Here is an 18,020-nt window from a genome sequence, read left to right on the forward strand (position 1 = left end):
TATTTATATGTATATATATTTATATGTATATATATTTATATGTATATATATTTATATATATATATATATATATGTGTGTGTGTGTGTGTGTGTGTATATATGTACATGTATATAAAATCACGATAAAATAAACTAAAATTCGATTAAAACGTTGCAAGAGTCCTTTTTATCCGTCCAATTGACCGTCAAGGCACAATACATACACATGTACATTGTCTCACCTGCGTCTTTTCCTTGATAGGGAATTATTCTGGTCTTTTTTCGGTATCTCATCGGGTAAACCGCCACCGAGACCCAGCTTATATAATACTCGCTTTCCTTCTATGATTATATAATCGCATCTCCCCCGATATCAAAATACCTCTTCTCCGCACTTGGGACAAGTCCACTGTGGGTGAAAGTCTGGTCTCTCCACAAGTCATCTACGGGGTAGATACGCCATACAAGGTCCATGCAATTCGAGGATGTGAAGAAGAGAGAATCGCCTTTGTAATATTCCACAGTCTGGTAAGACCATGTAGCCATCTGTTTCTGAACAGTGATCCAAACACAACATCGGTAGACATGGCGTCAATGACCGTAGAATATGCACTGAACCCAACCCCCCCCTCCCCCCTTGTTACCCCAGTGTCCACATCCCCAAGTGGTCTGACCCCGGATAAACCTCGCAACCCATCGGCTGCCCACGGACCAATCAGGACGTGGGCATTTGTGCTCATCCCGAGCCAAGGACAGACACCACATCTCCAACATAACGACGAAGCAGCAGAACCAAGCGGCTATTTTCCTCTTGGAGTCTTCCTTCCAGTTTCTACATCCCCTTCTCCGCCAGTCATTGAAGAAGAAGAGAATAGGAGGGGAGAGAAGAAGAAGAAGGAGAAGAAGACAAGGATATATATCTCCATCCTTTCAAGATGATGCCCTCGACGCGTACAGCGGCCTCAATGGCCCTCCGAGGTTCGTGGCTGCCGCCTTTCCCTCCCCCACCCCCCATCCCCTTCCTCCATCCGATGACGAGCTTTCTCTCTCTCTCTCTGGTCAGGGTTCCCAAAAACTGACTTCTCGACGTATAGTCAAACCCTCGACGTCAATCGTTCCCTTCCGCGCCGCCGCGGCCTCCGTGGCAGCCGACTCTCGCCGCAACGCCAGCTCCCTTACCCCCCTCGCAGCGGGCAACAGTCTGTCCAAGGCGCGCAAGGAGGTTCCCCTCGCCAGTGAGGAGGGTACAAAGGGAGTTGTCCAATATGCCCTGTATGTCTTCTTCTTTTTTTTTTCTTTGCCATCCCTCCTATACATCCTTCTCCCTATACGCTCATTCTCCTCCCCTTCCCTCCCATATAATATCTCTCCATCGCTCCTATGCATTCGTAAGTACAAGTGGCTGACGGAAGATGAAAAAAAAAAAAAACAGAACCACCCTCGACATCATGACCAACTGGGCCCGCCAATCCTCCCTCTGGCCCATGACGTTCGGCCTCGCCTGCTGCGCCGTCGAGATGATGCACCTCTCCACCCCCCGATACGACCAGGATCGGCTGGGCATCATCTTCCGCGCCTCCCCTCGCCAGTCGGACGTCATGATCGTGGCCGGAACCCTGACCAACAAGATGGCCCCGGCCCTCCGCCAGGTCTACGACCAGATGCCCGATCCCCGGTGGGTCGTGTCCATGGGCTCGTGCGCCAACGGCGGCGGCTACTACCACTACTCGTACTCGGTCGTCAGGGGTTGCGACCGCGTCGTCCCGGTCGACATCTACGTCCCCGGGTGCCCGCCCACCAGCGAGGCCCTCATGTACGGTATCTTTCAGCTGCAGCGTAAGATGCGGAACACCAAGATTACCAGGATGTGGTACAGGAGGTGATTCGGCTTCTCTCCTCTCGCTTCTTTCTCGTCTCGTCTCGTCTGCTCTCCTGTCTTATCGGACCTTTCTGTACCCTTTTGGGGGGGTTTGTTTTCAGACATGACATCGTCTCTTCTAATCTTCTTGGGAGTGTTTTTCCCATCCAGTGTGTCCCCTCTTACACCATGAAAGTCCTGGGAGAGGCCCCATGTTAGGTGGAGATTCGCCGCCCTTGACCAACCAAGCGATCCGGGTTTCATTGTGGGGAGAGGGCACTGATGAAGAAAAAGAAGAAGAAAAAGAAGAAAGAGTGGTTTAAATTGGTCCGATGTCCATTTTCTTTTTTTTGTCTGTCTGTCTTTTATATTGCGCAGGTGTCTCCTTTCATTTTCCCCTTTGATTTTGTATACTGCCTATGTTATCCCCTTGACTTTTATCTAGTTTCCTTCACCTGTCCACGGAAAGAAACCGGCGAGGTAGTCCATGGGCCCCTTTGCCTGTCTATTATCAGTCTGCCCACTCTCATATGTCTGTACACATCAAGGATAGATTAGGCTGGGAACGATCGAGAAGAAGAAAAAAGATAGATGTAACTCTACGAGTAAGATTGCATCGTCAACAGTATCGTGGGTCAGTGAATAGAAAGTATATCGCCCATTGAATGGTGTAGTGACCAACTGAATAACAAGCAAGAAAAAAAGAAGATATTCTCACTAGCACACCAAACCTTCTTCATCGATAACAATACAGCCAAAAAAAAAAATGTTTTTGAATGAACCAAGAAAAGAAAGAAGATGAAAACATAGAAACATATAAAAGATGTAAAGCCGCCAACATGCTGTTTCGGTGCGCGTTCATGTGTGTGTGTGTGTGTGTGTGTGTGTGTGTGTCAACAGGAAAAAAACAATATCAAGATCTCCCCTTCCACTCCTTCCCTCTTTCCCTCTTCGTGTTTTTTTTTCAATCTTCCTCTCCTTCGTCTTCTTCTTCACATCTTTCCATATATTTTCCATGATGTGTTGATCTTTGTATATATATACGCCTTGTGTGTGTGTGTGTGTGTGTGTGTGTGTGTGTGTGTTCTTTTTTTGGTCTTTTCTTGTCAAAGTTTTTGGTATTGTTGTCTTCCTTCTCCCTCTTTTAAAGAAAAAAAAAGAATTCCGTATTGCAATCTCTCACATCATCTATTCTTGTCCAAAGCCCATCGTCTCCTCAACAGCAATCGTCAGTTTCTGCTGAAGCATCTCCAGGTTTTTATACGGAGGGAGATCAATGCGGTTGAAACTATATCATGTCAGTCATGTACAGCAGAGTCAGAGGGGAGGGGTGACGGTGAGTGACGGTGAGAGAGGGAGAGTGAGTATATATGATAATACAAAAGGAGGGGGGGAGGAGACCCACCATGTATGTGCTTTGGGAAGATTCGTCATCTCTCCAGCTTTTTCGATAGTAAACCTCCTCGGACCGTCGCTGCCCTGGAGATCCTTAAATCCGTTGACGGGAATACGCGAGGTACCCGTGGTAAACTGGAGCAGGCGAGACTTCTGCTCTCCGTCCCAGGAGCGCACCGTCTTCCAGAAGTTCTGCACCACCTCGTCCGACTCGGTGTAGCCGCGGTAGTCGGTGTGTTTCTTCCAGTCGTCGACGTCGATCTCGGCGATGCCGCCGATGAGCAGCTCGAGCTCGCGCTCGTCGAAGACGTTGATGAGCTCGTGGGGGATGAGCTCTTGGAAGCCCTCCTTGAAGGCCTGGAACTGCTCGGCGATGCGCTTCTCGATCCGCCACTTGACCATGAGGTCGACGTACTCCTTCTTGTTCTCGTTCGTCACCTCGATGTTGCGGCCGTCGGGGATCAGGTCCTCGACCGTCATGACACCAAAGTGCTCGTCCTCGGTCGAGAACGTCTGCTCCAGGATCCCGCCCGAGATGTCATTGTCCAGCATCCACTGCAGCGAGCGGTGGAAGTCGGCGTCCACGCCCTCCATGTCGGCCAGCGCCACGCTCTTGCCCAGCATCATCTTGTACAGCGCCCCGATGAAGAAGGCGTCCAGGAAGCGCCGGTGGAAGATGGCGAGCCCGACCACCCGTCCGATAAACTTGAAGTAGTTGAGGTGCTCTGGGTTGATGCCCGAGTGCGGGTTGATCTGCAGAGTGTAGTTGTCGTGCGCCGAGTACTCGAACAGGCAGTAGAAGGGGTTGAACATCTCGTGCGACAGCAGGAAGAAGAACTCGCGCGACACGCCACCGTAGTCAAGACCGTCCTCACCGTCAAACTTGACCATCAGGCGCTTCTTCAGGTCGGTCGCCGACTGCCGCGTGATCTCGGCAAACGAGTCCTCAAAGATGTGCGATCGCCGGATCTTGATGTGGCACTGGCCGCTCAGGATGCGCATGGCAGGCTGAGACCGGAAGTAGATGAGCTTCCGCCTAAAGTCACGCTTGTACTGGGGTACGTTCTGGTCCAGCGACGACGGCAGACGAGGGTCGTCCCACGTGGTCGTCTTGGTGTTGTGGTCCACGAAGTAGACCCTGGCCGTGTTGGTCAGGCGCATCTCCCACCCGCTAGGGAGGGGACCCAGCTGAGACACGGGCTGCTGCTGGATCTGGCCGTTGGTGCTGTTCTGGCCACCGTACATGCGGATGAACTGCTGGCGACGAGGGTCGACCCACGTCGTCGTACGCGTGTTGTGGTCGACAAAGTAAGGCCTACCTTCGGGGGTCCACCTTTGCTCCCATCCCGACGGGAGCTCGCCGCTGCCGGGGCTCGTCGCGCCCGTGTGTATCGTAGTGTTGGCGCCGGCGGCCGCCGCGCCGGTCGAGCTGCCGCCCGCCGCTGTTGCCGTCGTGGCGCCGGCGGGGGGGCTGGCGCTGCCGGTCTGGTGGGACGGCGAGCCCTGGCGCGTGGGCGAGCTGGTGCCGGTCCTGTCCTCGGGGAGGGTGCGGTCTCGGTGGCGCTGGCGCTCCATCTGGGTGTTGGCCTCGCGGTTGCCGTTGTCGACGGCGCCGTTGGCCGTGGGCCTGTTCCAGCTCGTCGTCCTGGTGTTGTGATCAACGTAGTAGGTGCGACCGAGGTTATCTTCACGACGCTCCCATCCAGCCGGGAGGCGTCCCTGGGCATCCTCGAAGGGACTCAGCTGGCTAGTGGGGCGGGCGCTGCCGCTAGATCCGGAGACTGCGGCGCTGTTGCTCACGCTGGTCGGGCGGCCCGAGGCGGACGGGGCAGCGAGGCCGCTTCCCTCATGGTTGCTACCAGACATGGCTGATCCAGGGCGGTTGTCCACAGACGGGGTTGATAAGGATGATATGTTGGAGGCACCGGGTGTGAGCGCCGGTCGAGGGGCCCCGGAAGCAGTTCGGGCAGGGGAGCTGAGGTCGCAGGAAAGGTTGATGATGAGTTTCCCATGGACGACGAGGTTGTCGGTAGACTTTTTCAGATCACGGGTAATCATTTGGTCTGGACACAAAAGTCAGCAATAAGGTTGGTTAAGCTGCGATCGGGAAAAGTCTGCTGGTCTCTCTCGTCTTCGAACGAGTGACTCCGTATGACGAAACGTACCGTCGACCCCGGGTCCAATCTCAGGCATAAGATCTCCGATTCGAATATTGATGACTCCGAGGAATCCCTGATCCTTCTTCTTGAATTTTTTCTGGTCGAAAACCTGGACGGCAAGGATGCTGGCCTCGTTGACGGAACTGTGTTGTTGCACGATGCAGTTAGCGACGTTTGTCAACGGACCCCTCTTCTCCCAAATCACCATCATGATTTTGCATTGTTGGACATGTCGTCATTCTCGTCACGGTGCACAGGAGGGAATCCTCACAAGTCGAAACTCTCATTCCAATAAGGGTTCAGAGTGCGCTTGGAGACGCTCGTCGTCTTTGTCTGCTCGCCATTGACTGTAGCAACAGCAAAGGGGTCGGGGAAGCCTATTTCGCGGGGTTTGTCAGCAAGCCACGAGGTGATGACGGATAAATAACAGCAAGGACAAGGAGTCGGCATACGAAAGACATCTCTCTTATACAGTCCATCGGCAGCAATGACTATGGCGATGATGTCAGTACAGATAACTCTCTCTCTCTCTCTCTTCCTCTCGAGAGGACCGAGTGGGCGGGGAGGGCGAGCGGTTGTTAGCTGGCGGGGGGAGAGGGGGGGAAAGAAGGGTGAGACAAACTTGTAATGCGGAGATTGGGCCTCCTACGGAGACAGAGAAATAGAAGAGTTAGCAGATGGGGGAGAAAAGGCTCTCGTGAGGGGGGGGGAGGGGAGAGAGCGACGGTCGCGAAGGAATTCGGCTTACCCAGCCGAGCCCTGATCTGCTCTGCTCATGATTGACGTCGGCCTCGTATCGGCGCCAAAGCAGCGAGAGCACGGGGGCACGCACGATATCGGCGGGTCGGACCGGGGCGGCGAAAGAGGAGGACGGGGAAGAAGGAAATGGCGGGATGAGTCTCTCCCTCGGTGGTGATGATGATGATGCTGAGGAGAAGTGGTGGCGGGAGGGGAGAGGACTGCGAATGAATTGAGAGGTTGCCAAGGGGGGTGGTAGTGGTGGTTGGCGACTGAGGCAATCGAGAAGACTGCAATCGAGGCACACGCACAAGCCTCAGTGGCCTAGCGAGTAGAGAGGCAAAAGGTGTGTCGTGGAGGAGGCTGTGCAAATGATCAGGTTGAGGCTTGGCCGGGTAGATGAGGCGCCAAGCAAGAAGAGCAGGCGAGGCTCGGGACGGGCAAGAAAGGCACAAGGTAAGGAAAGGGAAAGACGGGCTTGGCTTCATTCACCCCCGCTCTGATAGCGACAGTGTGGGCTTGTATATGTACAGATTAGTAGCGCTACTACTTGTAATCTGTACTGCCAGTAGAACCGTACGATTGCCAGGGACCCAGGGAGAAGAGGCATGGATTTTTTACGGCATCTACGGAGTGGAATATTAATACGGAGTACGACTATTATGTGCTTTTTTTTCTGTGGTCGGAGCGTCATGAAAGGCCACACCTACCTGTACCTAGAATAGAGCCTAGAGTGTTGTGGACTCGGGTACATATAGAGCATGTTTGGGATTTTACAGTGCATGGAGATAGTCTTACAGGTATTATAAGCTCGGGCGGGCTGTCCACTACCTTCCAGGTAGGTACCGCAGTTGTTACCGGACCCGGAGCTGAACGCATCCATCAGTGGCCTGTAGCCTACCTATACTATACTGAGTAGTAACGCTAGGCGCCCAGCCTATGCTGTCTGTACATGTACTCCGTACTACCTGTACGGAACCCTGTAGCCGCTCCAGCTGTGGCAGAACGCTGCGGCCATGTAGGGAGGGCGAGGGAGGGCGACTTCTAACACCAGGACCTAAGGTACGCAAACACGATTCAGAGGAGGCTGGTCCTTCGTACGGGTGTCAGCAATCGGCTTCTTGCGCAGCGTAACGGATACGAGGAAAGTATCGACCATGTTCAGGACAGGTGGATTTGTGTGATTAGTTATCCCATGTCGTCGTTCTTCTAGCTCTTGTCTGCCTGTCTCTCTCTCTCTCTCTCTGTGCCTCTAACCCCCCCGTTCACGGTGTTGGCGCACCATTGTACATGTACAGGTACCTGTAGATTTACCGCTAGTAAGAGAAAAAAATACGGGTTCGCTGCAACCTTGCTGGTGCCGCTGAGCCGAGCGTCTTGATTGATACCAGGCAGATCCAGGTCCCTTGGAATGGCTTCTGGCTGGCTGCCTGTGGTCGTACGCTGCAGAACTCCAAACCGGACTCAAAACATCATCGACGACTTCAACGCTATAACGCACAGGTATGAGATGCGATACTACCACTACCCCTACTAGGTATTATCGGTACTGGTTATTATTAGTATTACCCCGTATGTTGGTTTTACCTACTCCCAAGCTGCCACGTCCATCTCCCGTGCCCCTTAATGCGCCGCAGTACGCCGTACGCACTCTCCCACCGGCAACCAGCCACACCCACCCAGACTCTGATTGGATCTCTGGCCGTGACAGGCGTGGAGTACCACTGTCACAGACATGACTGTCCCGGGCTGCCGGCCGCTCTTTGTCGTCATACATGATGATACATCCCACTCTGTACAGATTAGAGAAAAACCAAATTGCATCCTCTCTTCTAAATAAATAAAAAATTGAAATAGGATAAAAAATTGGCCATCGGTCTCTTCACACGCAAATTTATGCGGCATGGTAGCATTGCGAGAGCGAGCACGTGCCTCTCTCTCTTCTCACTGCGTCACCTGCATCTTCCCCTTCACATGGCTTACCCTGTGGCTGTCCCATAGCGGGAAGATGATCGGATTCCAGATAGACAACTATACAGATTATATGACATCCTGCTCGATACAACTATTCAGCCTGTGACCCTTCAATGCAGTATACCTCTGGACCTGGATAGATCTCGGTCTCGTCCTCTTTGGGATGCCCTGATCCGTTATCTTGCTGTGGGCACACTACCAGGCCATCCACCATGCATTCAACTTCATCACATGCGCCTCCTACTACTATTACTACTAGTAGAATATGTCTGATGATGTAAGAAACAACAACATACAGACGATGAAGGAAAAAAACCCATTCCAACGACATTCGAATTGGTGCCCCTACCCCAACGGCTTGTCTGCAAAAAAAAAAAAAAAAAAAAGAAAGATAAAAAATAAAATAAAGGATTAAAAAAAATCGACCTAGAACTCCCTGTCCGTCTGTTTCGCGCCCTTGCCGCCTTTGCTTGTGCCACAAAAACCATAGTATACACTTCTGACATATTTGCTCCCTTCTCATTTTTTTTAATCCTCTTCTCTCATCTTCCATCCAACAACGCTGTTTTTAGTTTGGTTTGGTTTGGTTTGGGGTGTTTTTTTTTCTTTTTCTTTTCTTTTTTTTTGGGCGGACACTCTCATGAACCCTATAGAAAGAAGTGAGAGAGTCGGTTTTTTTTTCTTGGCTTCAATTTCAAACTTTTTTTTTCTTCTTATTTTCTTTCCTCTGCTTTCGTTCGACTGGGCGGTTCCGACAGATAGCAGCAGGACCAGCCAAGGCAGGCGTTCGTCTTCAGAGGTACTAATGGCCGATGGACTGGTTCTGGCGGTAGTAGTAGTAGTAATTATCACCGTACAGGTAGCCGCTGCTGTCGCCTTCAAACATGCCAGGGTGGGCAATGGCACGAGGAAAGCCCTGGTGGTCGACATTGCCGTTGCCTACGCGGGACGGCAGGCTGACGAGACCTTGCTGCCCATGACCGTGCCCAAGCAGCATCCCCCCCCCGGCAGTATATGCGGAATGGTGGTGGAGGAGATAGGAGGGGAAGTTATCCGGGACATCAGCAAGTCCACGTCCTTGATCCTAGTAAGGGGTGTAACCCCGTCCGCGGCCCCGGTATCCGCCGCGGTAACCGCCACGAGGGGGAAAGCCACCTCCGCCACGGAATCCTCGGCCACCGCCGCGGAAGCCTCCACGGCCGCGGCCGCGGCTCATCCCGGGCACGTTGGTGCGCTTGGGCGTCACCTTGATGCTGCGTCCCTTGAAGACGCTCTCGTTGAGGACAAGGGCTTGTGCCACGAGGCTGGGCTCGGTGAATTCGACGTAGGCGTATCTGTTGATCGCACACGCAAGATCATTAGCAGGATGTCCTCTTGTCTGATATCCGATGTCGTGGCCAAGGAGTGGAGAGAGATAGATGTCCAGAGGCGCCTTCGAGGAAGGATGGGAGGAGCCTGGAGGCAACCGCATCGAGGAAGGAGAAGAGACAGAGGGAGAGAGGGAGAGAGAGACATACCCCTTAGGCTGACCGGTAAACTTGTCGAGCAGAATGGTGACGCGGTTGATAGACCCGCAGCTCTGGAAATGCGCCTGAATCTCCTCGGGCGAGGCAGAGTAGTCGACGTTGCCGACAAAGATGCTGCGCGAATCGACAGATTCTTTGTCGTCCGCCAGGTCGGCTGACTGCTGCTCCAGCGTGCCCTGCATCTCGCGAAGCTTCTTGGCCTCCTCTTCCATCTCGGCCACACGGCGCTTCATGGCTGAGATTTCTTCCTATTTCATTCGGCACCAACCGATACGTTAGTTTGCTGTTGCTCCCGCTTCTTTTCTCTCGCTTCTCCTTCATGATTATCCCTTTCCCATCTCGTTCAAGAGAGTGGGAAGGAGAAGACGATTTTTCGGAGAAGAAAGAAAACAAAAGTCAAAGAAAACTTCCATCTCTTGCATTCCTGGCCTTACGAACCTCATCGTTGGGGCCTGCCTCCCCCTCTTGCGCACGAGGCTGATCCTCCACCGGCGTCTCCTCTGGCTTCTCCGCGTCCGACATGGTTGCGTTGCGTTGCGTCGTGTATAGTTGTTTTGTCTGTCGGGAAGAGGTAGAGGAAGTCAGTAATCTGTCAGGCAGTGATGATAGTAGTAGTAGTAATGGTAGTAGTGGTAGTAGCTGGTCACGGAAAAAAAAAAGGTTGAGAACAATCTGCTTGGGCTCTCGACGCGGACTCCCCAAAACACGTAATGATGCTTTTTGCTTACAAGGACTGCGTTCTGTGTTTGTTCTGAAAGCGCCGTTCGCGCTGTCGAATTCAGGAAATAACCGGGCAACGGAAAGAAAGAGATGGGGCCGACGCGCTGGATGCGAGAAAGAGGGAGAGAGGGAAAAGGCAGAGGAGATGAGCGAAAATGGGGATGGTGAATGGAGCGCAGGTTTGTGAGGCTCAACTTGACTCTGGTGCTCTTCCGTCACAACAAGGCGGCAGGTTTCTTTGCCAGGGCAGCCTCGGGCGTTCAGTTCCGTGGGGTAGAGCCGGGAATTACCCGAAGGCTGTAATATTAATATATTATTACCTGGCTCGTGGCTCGTTACCCTGTTGAGCTCGAAGAATATGCATGCTACTATCTGCAGTAATACGCCGGTAATACTCCAGTGATGCTGCCCGTACTCGTAGTGCGGTTCCGCTCACATGTGTTGTATTACGTCGTAGAGGCCCGTCGTGAACCATGTACGAGTAGCTGTTTAATCCGCAGTGTCATTTCTTTTTTTGCCAGCGGTGAAGAGTAGACCTGCTACTACTCGTAGTTGATGCAAGTCGGTTGCCTCTGGCATCTCAACCACCTCTCCCCTTGTTAACCCATCACTTGCCTGTACAGGGGACGCTTCGTTGTCTGCTGGTTACGATAGTTTGCCACACTGGTGCCCAGACGCGACATCCCGTCTCGTGTCGTGGATGAAGCACATTCGTGCTTCCGGACGTCTTGCCTTGTCCTCTAGGGACAGACACCACTTCACCATGGGCCCGGTGGCTCTCGACGTTGCCTTTTTGCTTCTCAACATCTCTGTGCGGCTCACTGCCTGTGAGGTGAACATGTCCAAGGAGCCGTGGGTCAGGGAGATGAACCAAGTTCTCGAGATGACCGGGTCGGTGCTTAGTTGTGCATTCGTCATCGAGGATCGCTGAGCTGGAACAGAGGAACCCGGAGCTCAGCGACGATATCAAGGACCTGAGAGCCAACTTGCCGCAGGTGTAGCATCTAAGAGCTGCAAGTAGAATGACGAAGAAATTTCGGGTGATGTATGAGAACGATCAAACATTACTAGCTTACTGTTGCCATATACCACATGTACTGTGGTCTCTTTAGCACGTGTATGTGCGTGAGGCGTGTGTTTTTTTTTTTTTTTTTTTTTTTTTTTTTTTTTGTAGTAGTAGTAGATGTTGTATTTTATATTATACTATGCAAATACCAAATGAATCGCACTGAAAAGGAGAAAAGATATGTCCGCCGAATGGAGATTTTCCAGACAGGAGATATCTCTCCCTCAAAGTCATTTTTCCAAGGCCCGCAAAACAACTTTCCAGCACAAATTGATGCAGGATCTGTTACATCCTCAAAACGCCGTCCATGCCAATGATAGTCCTGCGCCCATCCGTAACAATATGCATCGCTTCATCCTACAAGACAGATAAGAAACAAAATAAATTCGTGCAAGCGGGGTCCGACGAGAGGATGCGAGAGATGTATGCTATCCACCCCGTACCTCATCGTCACGTCACGTCCCACCTGGTGACGGTGGGAGCCCAGACCGATTATGAGTGACGGCTCCGTTTGCTGCTGCCGCCAGACGGATCTTTGGCGCCACCGAAGCAGCCGCCAAAGAAGTCATCCAGATCCATCCGTCGCTTGGAACCGGAACCACGCCCCAGAGGTCCTGAGGTGCGCATCCCGGACTTACCCTGGCGGTGGCGTTGCGACCTCGGGTGGTGGCCGACGTGACCCCTCGAATCCGACAGGTCGAGGAGCTCGATGTTGGGGTATTGGTGGTCCGACTGGAAGGTGAAGTTATCCTGTGTCGGCACGATGAACTGCGGAGGTCGAGGCTCCTCCTCGGCCGTGGAGTCCGGGCCGCTGGTCGGGTGTGGTTGCGGCGGTGCTGTCGTCGTTTCCATCGGCGTCGCCGTCGGCTGCCGGCTCTCCATGGTTGCTCTCGGCGCTGAACGAGCAGGTACAGGCGGCAGCGATGCTGACTCGCCCTTGTCCGTCTCGTCCTCGCTCTCAAACGTCTGGGGACTAGCATCTCGGCCTTCACGGCGCTCGGCCGCCCATTTCCTCATCCTGGACAGGCCAGGTTCGCCGAGACCGGCGGCACCCTCCCTGTCGAGAAAGGACACCAGGTCATCCAAGCAGTCCTGGTATCCGTCGGCCCTCGCCCTGGTCTCTGCCGAGACTGATGACTTATACAGACGGGTGACGGAAAGAGCCGCAGCCTTGAATACGTCGAGGAGTTGCTCGGGGGAATCGTTCTGCATGGCCATGGTGAGCGTGTGTGACCCTCTCGGAAGAGTTCACTCGTGTGTATCGCTCTTCTGTGGAAAGGAGAAAACTGTCAGTCGCACTCTTCGGTTTGCACAGCCCCGTCAAAGGGTTTCTGCTAGTCACCTCGAACGGGTTGGGCACGGAAGGCTGCAGTATCAGCCACTGAGGTGATGATTGACGTGAAGATTTTCGGGTCCCCAGAAGGTGGAGAAGGAAACAGAAGTAGGCTGCCGAGTGGAGTAGAGATAGAGTTTCTGCGTGATTCTAACAGTCGTGACCATGAAGTTTGCGGCTTCCGACTGAAATTGATAGGTACAGGATGCTGTGCCGCACCCTTGTGGACGGAAAGGTGGTGGTTAGGGGATAATGATGCATATACGGGGAAGGAGTGATAATATTGGTCGACCGTCTCGTTTGCAAAAACCCACGGGCGGTAATCTGTACAGATTACAGCATTACGAGTCAATCATGTAACCGAGGGGCAAGTCAGCAACAAGCCACAACGGCGGGGGGTTTTACAGGGCGTCAGTTCACGTGACCATGTGGCGGGCTTTGTCATTGCTCTGGGTATCAGAATAGGGTATTATGATATACATGTATCCGTACTCCCGTTATAGTACCGAGTACATGCATAGCTATGGGCGCATTAGCAGGAGCAGCAACTCGAAAGCAAAATCGTGGGATGTATCAGTGACAGGACTGCTGATACAAGTAGTGATAGCTGACAGAATAAAAAGAGAATCATGAGATTCGATCGGTGCTCATAAGTATGTACCGTTCCATGCCTCATCACTGCATCGCAATCATACACTGGATATCGGATTTTCCTTGTCCCGCATTCCTGGTTCGTGGGGCTCTTCACCCCTGTTGGGGGTTGCTGTACCGGGTACGAGTACGCACCATCGCGCTAGGCCCCAAACTCGCTGCCCTTTGACGTGCATTTGCAGATGCCACTCGGTCAACCACTTCCACAAAACATCTTTCCTCCTTTTTTATTATTATCGCCGCCCATACTCTTTAATCACGCAGGGACATCGGCACTGTTATCCCCACAAACGGAACAAGACATTCTATATACCCCGAGACCATCCTCTTGGCCCCCGTCCTCGATTCACTTCACTTTTCAAACGCGTCGAGAGCCTGCCTAGGCGCGTAAAGAGGTCCACCGGGTGCTCGCAAGTCACCATGGCGCCCCAATCTCAGAACAACGGCGCCGACACCGACGTGGATGCGTCCATGTCCGAAGCGCCCGAGAACCGTGTCGCCGACGAGATGGTAACGAATTGCTTTCCTCCCCGTACCCGCCTGACTCGGCACCCCCCTCGCGCTCCATAGCTAACACAGGCGAATCACCTTCAGGAAGTGGATGAGACCCCAGACAATACCGACTCCGACGCGCAGCCTGACACGACAGAGAGCAGTGTCGTTGGTGAGCTGGACGGTCGCAAGCGTCGCGCCGAGAACAACCAGCTGCAGAAGGCTGTGCTCAAGAAGAAGCACGACAGCCTCGAAGAGTCCAAGGTAGGAAATAGAGGCATCAGACCATGGGGAAAAAAGATTTGCGCTGACACAATATTTCAATTGTGAAGCAAAATGACACCATCAGGCGTTTCCGCTACCTGCTGGGCCTGACGGATCTGTTCCGCCATTTTATCGAGACCAACCCCGACCCCAAGATTCGCGAGATTATGGCCGAGATTGACCGGCAGAACAACGAAGGTGCCAAGTCGAAGAAGAAGACCGGTCGCCAGGGTGGTGCCGCAGTCGACCGTCGCCGACGCACAGAAGCCGAGGAGGACGCCGAGCTCATCCAGGATGAGAGGCAAGGCGGGGCTGCTGAGACCGTCTACAGAGATTCGCCACCTTTCATTCAGGGAACTATGCGTGACTATCAGGTTGCTGGTCTCAACTGGATGATCTCCCTACACGAGAATGGTATTTCTGGTATCCTCGCCGACGAAATGGGTCTAGGCAAGACTCTTCAGACCATCTCCTTCCTCGGCTACCTGCGCCACGTTTGCGACATTACCGGCCCGCACCTCGTCACCGTGCCCAAGTCGACCCTCGACAACTGGAAGCGCGAGTTCGAGCGCTGGACCCCCGAGGTCAACGTTCTCGTCCTGCAGGGCTCAAAGGAGGAGCGCCAGGACCTCATCAGCGAACGCTTAGTCGACGCAAAGTTTGACGTTTGCATCACCAGTTACGAAATGGTCCTCCGCGAAAAGAGCCACCTGAAAAAGCTTCCCTGGAAGTACATCATCATTGATGAGGCCCACCGTATCAAGAACGAAGAGTCTTCGCTATCGCAAGTCATCCGCCTCTTCTCGTCACTCAACCGTCTGTTGATCACGGGCACTCCTCTTCAGAACAACCTTCACGAGCTGTGGGCACTGCTCAACTTCCTGCTGCCTGATGTCTTTGGCGACTCCGAGGCCTTCGACCAATGGTTCTCCGGTGAGGACCAGGATCAGGACAGAGTTGTGCAGCAGCTCCATAGGATCCTGCGCCCCTTCCTGCTTCGCCGTGTCAAGAGCGACGTGGAGAAGAGCCTGCTGCCCAAGAAGGAGGTGAATCTGTATCTGGGAATGTCAGATATGCAGGTCAAGTGGTATCAGAAGATCCTCGAGAAGGATATCGACGCCGTCAATGGCGCTGGAGGAAAGCGCGAGTCCAAGACACGACTTCTCAACATCGTGATGCAACTGCGCAAGTGCTGCAACCACCCCTATCTGTTCGAGGGCGCCGAGCCGGGTCCCCCCTACACGACGGACGAACACCTCATCTACAACAGCGGAAAGATGGCTGTTCTGGACAAGCTCCTGGCCCGCATGAAGAAGCAGGGAAGTCGAGTCCTCATCTTCTCCCAGATGAGCCGTCTGCTCGACATCCTTGAGGACTACTGCGTCTTTAGAGAGTACAAATACTGCCGCATCGACGGCAGCACGGCCCACGAGGACCGTATCGCCGCTATCGATGAGTACAACAAGCCTGGCTCGGAGAAGTTTGTCTTCCTCCTCACCACACGAGCTGGCGGTCTCGGTATCAACCTGACGACTGCCGACATCGTGGTTCTCTACGACAGCGACTGGAACCCCCAGGCGGATCTCCAGGCCATGGACCGAGCCCACAGGATCGGTCAGACGAAGCAGGTCGTGGTGTACAGATTCGTCACGGACAACGCCATCGAAGAAAAGGTGCTGGAGCGTGCAGCCCAAAAGCTCCGTCTCGATCAGCTCGTCATCCAGCAGGGCAGGGCGCAGGTGGCGGCCAAGGCGGCAGCCAACAAGGATGACCTGCTGAACATGATCCAGCACGGAGCCGAAAAAGTCTTCCAGGCCAAGTCGGGCGGAATGGCGTCCAAGGGCGCCAACATCGACGACGACGATATCGAGGCGATCCTGGCCCAGGGCGAGAACCGGACAAAGGAGCTCAACGCCAAATACGAGAAGCTGGGACTGGATGACCTCCAGAAGTTTACGTCCGAGTCGGCATACGAGTGGAACGGTGAGAATTTTGCCAACACGAAGAAGGATATCGGCGCGTCCTGGATCAACCCAGCCAAGCGCGAACGCAAGGAGCAGTCATACTCTATGGACAAGTACTTCCGGCAGGCCATGTACCCGAACCCCAAGGCGGAGGCGAAACCCAAGGCGCCGCGGGCACCCAAGCAGATTGCCGTGCACGACTACCAGTTCTACCCGCCGCGGCTGCGTGACCTGCAGGAGAGGGAGACGGCCTTTTACCGTAAGGAGATCGGGTACAAGGTCCCCCTACCGGACGGCGACGACGACAAGCAGGAGGAGCGGGAGGCAGAGCGAGCGCTGGAGCAGCAGGAGATTGACGACGCGACGGCGCTGACGGAGGAGGAGCAGCAAGAGAAGGAGGAACTTGCGACGCAGGGCTTCGGCGACTGGAACAAGCGCGACTTCCAGCAGTTCATCAACGCCACAGCGCGGTGCGGGCGGACCAGCTATGCCGGCATCGCGGCCGAGCTGGGTAGCAAGACGGAGGCCGAGGTGAAGGCGTACGCCAAGGTCTTCTGGCAGCGGTACACGGAGATTGCCGACTTCCAGCGGTACATCAAGGTGATTGAGGACGGCGAGGAGCGCGCGCGCCGCATCGAGCACCAGCGCAAGCTGCTCCGCAAGAAGATGCAGCAGTACCGCGTGCCGCTCCAGCAGCTCAAGGTCAATTACTCGGTGTCGACGACCAACAAGAAGGTCTACACCGAGGAGGAGGACCGCTTCCTGCTGGTCCAGCTCGACCGCTTCGGCATCGACTCGGAGGGCCTGTACGAGAAGATCCGCGATGAGATTCGCGAATCGCCGCTCTTCCGCTTCGACTGGTTCTTCCTCAGCCGCACGCCCACCGAGCTTTCCCGCCGCTGCACCACGCTCATCACCACTGTCGTCAAGGAGTTCGACGAAGGCGCCGCGGCCACCACGACGTCCTCAGCCCCGCGCCAGTCCAACGGCGCGTCTGCCAAGCCCAAGAGGGAACCTGTTGATGAAGAGGATGACGATTCAATCGTCAGCAACGGCGGTCCTGCAAAGAAGAAGGCCAAGAATGGCGTCAAGGTATCTTCTCCCGTATACCGATATATCTATATAAATGAAAGCTAACAATCCCACAGAACAAGGCTCTGGACAATGTCAAGTCGGCCAAGGGAAGCAAGACGAGCTCAGCCTCACGATCGAGAGCATCGAGCGTGGCATCTACGACATCGGCTGGAGCTGGAAGTTCCAAGTCGAAAAAGGGAAAGAAATAAGGGATGATGTTTTACTCTTCTTCGTCCTTCCTTTCTCTTCTCTCTTCAGGTTCGGGGCAAAGAGATGTGAAGAGAGAGAGAGAGAGAACACTAAAATTTGGTCAAGGAAGGAGATGGTTGCGGGATAGATACTGGCGTTATTTTTTTTTCCAACTTGTCCTCGTTCACTCGAGTTGTAAGTTTTCTTATTTACTATTTCTTATACTTGTAAGTATTTCTTCCCCCTCATCATATTTCTGTCACGTAGAAGAGTTTCATACCATTGTGGTTGTTGAGATGTATTTTTCTTTATTTCAGAAACGTTGATTTTCATTTCACGGTGACTTTGGCGGGCGAGCGGGGGGGGGAGAATAAATGCTGAGATCATACATATTTTGTCATTTGTATGGAGTTTTTTCTTTTCTGTTTCTCATCCTATATATTCCCTTCTTCATCTTGGTCCTCCCTGCCGAAAAAACGCCAAACGATGCCAAAAGCCGACGGAAAACCAAAAAGACCCCTTTGATGTGGCCCCCCGGAGCTCTCTGGGCCCAGCGTAAAAAAAAGCAAAAAAAAAAAAATAAGGACTGGAAAAAAGACATCAGAAGACCCCTCTTCTCTTTTGGTTGTTTTTTTTTT

At 53.5% G+C, this 18,020-nt stretch overlaps 6 protein-coding genes across 6 annotated transcripts; 3 read left to right on the forward strand and 3 right to left on the reverse strand.

Annotated features, from left to right (window-relative positions):
* Positions 1-914: 914 nt before the first annotated feature.
* On the forward strand, positions 915-1,862 carry GMORB2_2538 (NADH dehydrogenase (ubiquinone) Fe-S protein 7; the record flags this gene model as incomplete). Its single annotated transcript, XM_035464518.1, has 3 exons — positions 915-957; positions 1,074-1,251; positions 1,412-1,862. 3 exons carry the CDS (start codon positions 915-917, stop codon positions 1,860-1,862), a joined length of 672 nt encoding a protein of 223 aa, XP_035319704.1.
* A 1,163-nt stretch (positions 1,863-3,025) lies between these two features.
* Positions 3,026-5,841, reverse strand: GMORB2_2539 (E3 ubiquitin-protein ligase NEDD4; the record flags this gene model as incomplete). The annotated part of the gene is made up of 4 exons (XM_035464519.1): positions 3,026-3,125; positions 3,243-5,295; positions 5,398-5,534; positions 5,663-5,841. The coding sequence occupies 4 exons, from the start codon at positions 5,839-5,841 to the stop codon at positions 3,026-3,028; spliced, it is 2,469 nt and encodes an 822-aa protein (XP_035319705.1).
* Positions 5,842-9,187: 3,346 nt separating this feature from the next.
* GMORB2_2540 (polyadenylate-binding protein 2) lies at positions 9,188-10,151 on the reverse strand (the record flags this gene model as incomplete). The annotated part of the gene is made up of 3 exons (XM_035464520.1): positions 9,188-9,437; positions 9,621-9,873; positions 10,064-10,151. The coding sequence occupies 3 exons, from the start codon at positions 10,149-10,151 to the stop codon at positions 9,188-9,190; spliced, it is 591 nt and encodes a 196-aa protein (XP_035319706.1).
* A 961-nt stretch (positions 10,152-11,112) lies between these two features.
* GMORB2_2541 (uncharacterized protein) lies at positions 11,113-11,350 on the forward strand (the record flags this gene model as incomplete). Its single annotated transcript, XM_035464521.1, has 2 exons — positions 11,113-11,205; positions 11,291-11,350. 2 exons carry the CDS (start codon positions 11,113-11,115, stop codon positions 11,348-11,350), a joined length of 153 nt encoding a protein of 50 aa, XP_035319707.1.
* A 557-nt stretch (positions 11,351-11,907) lies between these two features.
* On the reverse strand, positions 11,908-12,633 carry GMORB2_2542 (uncharacterized protein; the record flags this gene model as incomplete). The annotated part of the gene is made up of 1 exon (XM_035464522.1): positions 11,908-12,633. The coding sequence occupies one exon, from the start codon at positions 12,631-12,633 to the stop codon at positions 11,908-11,910; it is 726 nt and encodes a 241-aa protein (XP_035319708.1).
* A 1,186-nt stretch (positions 12,634-13,819) lies between these two features.
* Positions 13,820-17,402, forward strand: GMORB2_2543 (SWI/SNF-related matrix-associated actin-dependent regulator of chromatin subfamily A member 5; the record flags this gene model as incomplete). Its single annotated transcript, XM_035464523.1, has 4 exons — positions 13,820-13,909; positions 13,994-14,155; positions 14,224-17,211; positions 17,268-17,402. The coding sequence occupies 4 exons, from the start codon at positions 13,820-13,822 to the stop codon at positions 17,400-17,402; spliced, it is 3,375 nt and encodes a 1,124-aa protein (XP_035319709.1).
* Positions 17,403-18,020: the final 618 nt, after the last annotated feature.

The sequence above is a fragment of the Geosmithia morbida genome (assembly GCF_012550715.1).
Source record: "Geosmithia morbida isolate 1262 chromosome Unknown scaffold_13, whole genome shotgun sequence".
NCBI lineage: Eukaryota > Fungi > Ascomycota > Sordariomycetes > Hypocreales > Bionectriaceae > Geosmithia > Geosmithia morbida.